This window comes from Marmota marmota, unplaced genomic scaffold (genome assembly GCF_001458135.2).
Source record: "Marmota marmota marmota unplaced genomic scaffold, marMar, whole genome shotgun sequence".
Classification (NCBI taxonomy): domain Eukaryota; kingdom Metazoa; phylum Chordata; class Mammalia; order Rodentia; family Sciuridae; genus Marmota; species Marmota marmota.
In genome coordinates, this window is record NW_026000082.1 from 33,430,715 (window position 1) to 33,436,661 (window position 5,947).

General features: G+C 37.4%; 1 protein-coding gene across 1 annotated transcript in view; it reads right to left on the reverse strand.

Annotated features, from left to right (window-relative positions):
- Positions 1-5,947, reverse strand: part of Gmeb1 (glucocorticoid modulatory element binding protein 1) — a 43,016-nt gene that overhangs the window by 17,471 nt on the left and 19,598 nt on the right. The window contains exons 4-5 of the mRNA XM_015484765.2: positions 4,822-4,841; positions 4,569-4,672 (exon numbers count right to left, since the gene is read on the reverse strand). Of these exons, the coding sequence (XP_015340251.1) occupies positions 4,569-4,672; positions 4,822-4,841 (124 nt within the window). The remainder of the gene's footprint in view (positions 1-4,568; positions 4,673-4,821; positions 4,842-5,947) is intronic.

Below are 5,947 nucleotides of genomic sequence, written 5' to 3' on the forward strand. Positions count from 1 at the left end.
TTTTTTTTTTTTTTTTTTTTTTTTTTTTTTTTTTTTTTTTGTGTGTGTGGGGTGGGGGTTACTCGGGATTAAATCCAGGGGGGTATTTACCACTGAGCTATATCCCCAGACCTTTTTTTTATTGGGTACCAGGGATTGAGCTCAGGGGCACTCAGCCACTGAGCCACATCCCCAGCCCTATTTTGTATTTAGAAACAGGGTCTCACTGAGTTGCACAGTGCCTCGCTTTTTGGCTGAGGCTGGCTTTGAACTTGCGATCAAAGTTGGCCTCCTGAACCGCTGGAATTACAGGCTCTTTCAACATTTTTTTATTGGTATATTATAGTTTTACATAAAGGCAGAATTTATTGTTACATATTCATACATGCACACAATATAAAAATATAATTTGGCCAATATCACTTCCTGGTACTTCACTCCTTCCTCCCCTTCTTTCATCCTCTGAATCCTTTCCTTACTGATCTCTTTGATTTTTTTTAAAATATTTTTATTTTTTAGTTGTAGTTGGACACAATACCTTTATTTATTTATTTATTTATTTACTTTTATGTGGTGCTAAAGATCGAACCCAGGGCCTCACCATGTGCTAGGCACACGCTTTACTGCTGAGCCACAACCCCAGCCCTCTTTGATTTTTTTTTTTTTTTAGTTGTAGATGGACACAAAATCTTTATTTATTTATTTTTATGTGGTGCCAAGGATCAAACCCAGTGCCTCACATGTGCTAGGCAAGCGCTCTGCCACTGAGCTACAGCCCCAGCCCTCTCTTTGATTTCTTGAGAACCCTGCCTTCCACCTTTTTCCTTTTTCCTCTTTAGCCTCCACACGAGAGAAAACATATGACCCTTGACCTTCTGAGTTTGGCTTATGCCTGGAATTAACTTTTTTTTTTTTAATATTTATTTTTTAGTTGTAGTTGGACACAATAGCTTCATTTTATTTATTTATTTTTGTATGGTGCTAAGGATCGAACCCAGGGCCTCAGACATGCTAGGTGAGTACTCTACTGCTGAGCCACAACTCCAGCTCCCTGGAATTAATTTTTAAAAAATGATTATGTATTTCTGAATATAAAAATAATATATGAAGAACATATATGAGCTGGGAGTGTAGCTCTGAAATAGAGCAGTTGCCTAGCATGCACATAGCCCTGGGTTTAATCCCCAGCAACACAAAGGAAAAAAAATTAATATTTTCCATGGAAAATATAGAAAACTATAAAGAAAATGACTTGCCTTTTTTTAAAAAAATACTACACAGGAAGATTGCAAGTTCGAAGCCAGCTTCAGTAATTTAGTAAGGCTCCAAGCAACTTAGTAAGATCCTGTCTCAAAAATAATAAGTAATCCAAGAGGATCAGGAGACTGAGGCAGGAGGATCATGAGTTCAAAGCCAGACTCAGCAAAAGCGAGGCACTAAGCAACTCTGTGAGTCTCTAAATAAAATACAAAGTAGGGCTGGGGATATGGCTCAGTGCCTGAGTGCCCCTGAGTTCAATCCCCAATACCAAAAAATAAATAAATAAATAAAATTAAATAAAAGGGGGAGGGATGTGGCTCAGTGATAATGTACCCCTGGGTTAAATTCATAAACAGACAATGTCAACATTTTTAGCATATTTTCTTCTTTTCTTTTGGTTGGTCCTGGGAATTGAACCCAGGCGTACTTTATGACTGAGCTACATCATAGGTCCTTTTTATTTATTTGGAGACAGGGATTTGCTAACTTGCTGAGGCTGGCCTTGAGCTGGTAATTCTCCTGCCTCAGGCTCCTGAGTTGGTGAGATAACAGGCATATGCCACAGTACCTGGCCAATATCACTCCCCAGTATTTCCACATATTTTCTGCCACTAAGTTTTACTTATTTGTATGTAAATACGTGGGGGTATTATTATTATTATTATTATTATTATTATTATTATTAGCTTTTGTTTTTGCAGTGCTGGGGATTGAATCCAAGCCCTTGTGCATGCCAGGCAAGCACTCTACCACTTAACTCCACAGCTCAGTGTATGTTTTTTTTTTTTTTTAATAACACCTTTATTGATTGATTGATTGATTTTTAATGTGGTGCTGGATATTGAACCCAGTGCCTCACACATGCTAGGCAAGCGCTCTACCACTGAGCAACAACCTCAGCCCCTGTGTATGTGTTTTAACATTGATAAGTCACATATTTAATCTTTTCTCTTTTTTTGGGGGGGGAGGGGTACTGGAGATTGAACTCAGGGGCACTTGACCACTGAGCCACATCCCCAGCCCTATTTTTTTTAAATATTTATTTTTTAGTTGTATTTGGACACAATACCTTTATTTTATTTATTTTTATGTGATATTGAGGATAGAACCCAGGGCTTTGCACATGCGAGGTGAGTGCTCTAGTGCTGATCCACAACTCCAGCACCCCCAGCCCTATTTTTGTATTTTATTTAGAGAAAGGGTCTCACTGAGTTGCTTAGCAATTCACTTTTGCTGAGGCTGACTTTGAACTCAAAATCCACCTGTCTTAGCCTCCTGAGCTGCTGGGATTAGAGGCGTACACCACCGTGCCTGGCAATTTTCCCTATCCTTAATTAAAAAAAAGTATTTGCAATGCTGGGTATAGAACCTAGGACCTCATGTATGCTAGGCAAGTGCTCTACCACTGGGCTACACCCCATATCCTATTTAGTCAGTTTTATATTTGTCTTTTTCACATTACTTCATAAGCATTTTTCCATGTGAAACTCTTCAAATATATTTTAATGACTGAAAAACAATCCATAATATACACTCATACAGATTTCTGACAAGTCATAATTTACTTTAGAAGTCCCTTGACTATATATTAAAGCAGACTATAATTTTTACCATAAAAATGTTACAATAAAAACATTTATGCTTAAATCTCTACAAAGATTACAGATTTTCCTTAGGATAGATTTCTCTAAAAATAATTAAAAAGACAAAGGATAAGATATTTTCAAGGCTCTTGATACATGTTCTATAGATAACTTGTAATTCTTGACATTTAAAATTTTTTTATCAGCAGATTAATGTTCCAGGAATACCAACTAATGCTAATATTCAAGAGGGAAAAACTACAATGGTAAACTTTTTACAAAAAAAGGGGTGAGAGTGCAGAACATTACACATTCTGATGTTTATTTCTGGGGTACAGCGATGGTGAGGATTGCATTTGTTGTGTGTAACTGTTAATGCTCAAGCACCCTTCTACTTCACCATATTATCCCAGGATTTGTCGAACAGCCTACACTGCTGCATGGTTGTTTCACTTGCTCTTTGACTTCTCTGTTTGGTGGATTCAAACAGGACTGTCATCTACTCAGAGCTTCTCTGCCAAGAGAGTATCTGATCTATCCAACTTTTTTTTTCTTTTTTTGGTAACACTGAGGATTGAACTCAGGGACACTCTACCACTGAAATACATTCCCACCCCTTTTTATTTTATTTTGAGATAGGGTCTCACTAAGTTGCCCAGGCTGGCCTCAAACTTGTGATCCTTCTGCCTCAGCCTCCTAAAACTCTAGGATTACAGGTGTATGCCACTATGCCTGACTCTCTCAGAGATTTTAAGAACAAGTTGGGGGCTGAGAGAGTAGGTCAGTGATAGAGGGCTTGCCTGGCAAGCATGAGGATCTGGTTTGAGCCCAGCACTTCAAAAAAAAAAAAAGAAGAAGAACAGAAAAAAAGAAAGAAAAAGGATTAAGAACAACTTGATAGCCAGGCACAGTTGCACGCCTATAATCCCAACAGTCTGGGAGGCTGATACAGGAGGATTGATAGTTAAAAGCTTGTCTCAGCAACTTGGTGAGGCTTTAAGCAACTCAGCAAGATCCTGTCTCTAAATAAAACTTAAAAAAGGGCTGGAGATGTAACTCAGTGGTTAAGTGCTCCTGGGTTCAACAGCAAAAAAAAAAAAAAAAAAAGAACAACTTGATGAGCTGGACATGGTATCCAATGCCTGTAATCCCAGTGACTCAGGAGGCTGAGGCAGAAGTATCACAAGTTCAAGGCCAGTGTTATCAATTTAGTGAGGCCCTAAGCAACTTAGCAAGACCCTGTCTCAAGGGCTGGGGATGTGGCTCAAGCGGTAAAGCACTTGCCTGGCATGCGTGGGGCGCTGGGTTCGATCCTTAACACCACATAAAAATAAAAAAAAAAGATGTGTGTCCACTGAAAACTAAAAAATTAAAAAAAAAAAAAAGACCCTGTCTCAAAATAAAAAATAAGAAGGTGTTGGGAGTGAGTTGTAGCTCAGTGGTAGAACCCTTGCCTAACACATGTGGGTTCTATTCTCAGCACTGCATATAAATAAATAAAATAAAGGTCCACCAACAACTAAAAAAATATTAAAAAGAAGGCCTGAAAATGTAGTTCAGTAGTAAAGTGCCCCTGAGTTCAATCCTCAGCACCCCCAAAAACACAACAAATTGACAAAGAACAAATAATGCATGGAATGTTCAAGCCAATCCTTCAGACAGAATACAAACCTCAAAGTAAAGAGAAAAAGACCTACCACAATTAAGTGCCCCAAAGTTTGTTGAAAGGTGTGTGCTAGACCTTACCTAAGCATGATTCCACCCAGACGAATGGCTCTCTTCCAGTCCTTCAGAGTGGACTTGCCAGCCAGATGAACAAAATGCTTGGGGCTGATCAACTGATCATTGAACTAAAGTTAAAAAAAAAAAGTCCAAAGCAGTTCAATGTCAACTTAGGTAAGTCAAGAGGGAAAAGAATGAAATGATAACTCTATTTGTTACGTACAAAACAATGCCCAGATAGAAAATGAATTGATTAGTATCTACTATCAACTTATACTTTATATTCAGAAGTTTGTTCTAGTGTTGGAAAGGCTGAGGAAATTAACTGAAATAATCTATCCAGCCTAAAGGTCAAGATTCAGGATGGTGGAAAGAACAAGTGTGGTAGAAAACAACAGCACTACAGAGCCTTGAAATTCTGTAATCCTAATTAATCTAGGATGATGCCATTGTGATACTGATGTAGCCACCAATCAAGAGCATAATGTGAACAGAATTGTTCATTCTGTCTTTATTGGTGGCAGACAGAATGAACAATTCTGTTCACATTATGCTCTTGTAAAGATTATTTTTATAAATAATAATTTTGAATAAGCTCTTCCACAATACATACTAGTACAAGGCATTTACATATATTATCTGATTTAATCTAGCAGTTTTGCATTATAGATATTGATATGTGTAAAAATACATATATACATGTGTGTATATATACATACATACACACACACACACACATATGATTATTTCGATTTTAGGATGAGGCTCTGAAATATTAAAAAACTTGGTCAAAGGCTGGGGTTGTGGCTCAGAGGTAGAGCACTTGCCTATTATGTGTGAGGTACTAGGTTCGATTCTCAGCACTACATACAAATAAATGAATAAAATAAAGGTCAATCAATAATTTAAAAAAAAACTTGGTCAAGGTCATCCAGTTAGTCATTCATTGAACAAATATTTATCAATTATCTATTATACATCATGGACCATTCAAGCTAGGCATATAGCTTAGTGGTAGTTGTATGCTTATCATGTATAAGGCCCTAGGTTTGATCCCCAGATCCAAAAAGGAAGGATAAAAAAAAAAAAAAGGAACATTTTAAAGGTTGGATTTATAGTAGTGAACAAAACAGGTAAGTCTTCTACTCTCATAGGACTTATATTCCAATAGGACTTAAATACAGGTCAACCCTTATTTTTTCTACTGTGAAATGATAGAACAACAGCTATAAAATCAAAAACACTGATTAGGAGCTGGGAGTGTAGCTTAGTGGTAGAGCTTGCCTAGCATGTTCAAGGCCATGGGTTGCATCCTCAAAACTGCAGAAAAAGTAAAAAAAAAAAAAAAAAAAAAAAGATTTGGTGGAAGAGAAAGAGGGAAAAGGCACTGAAACAACAACCCT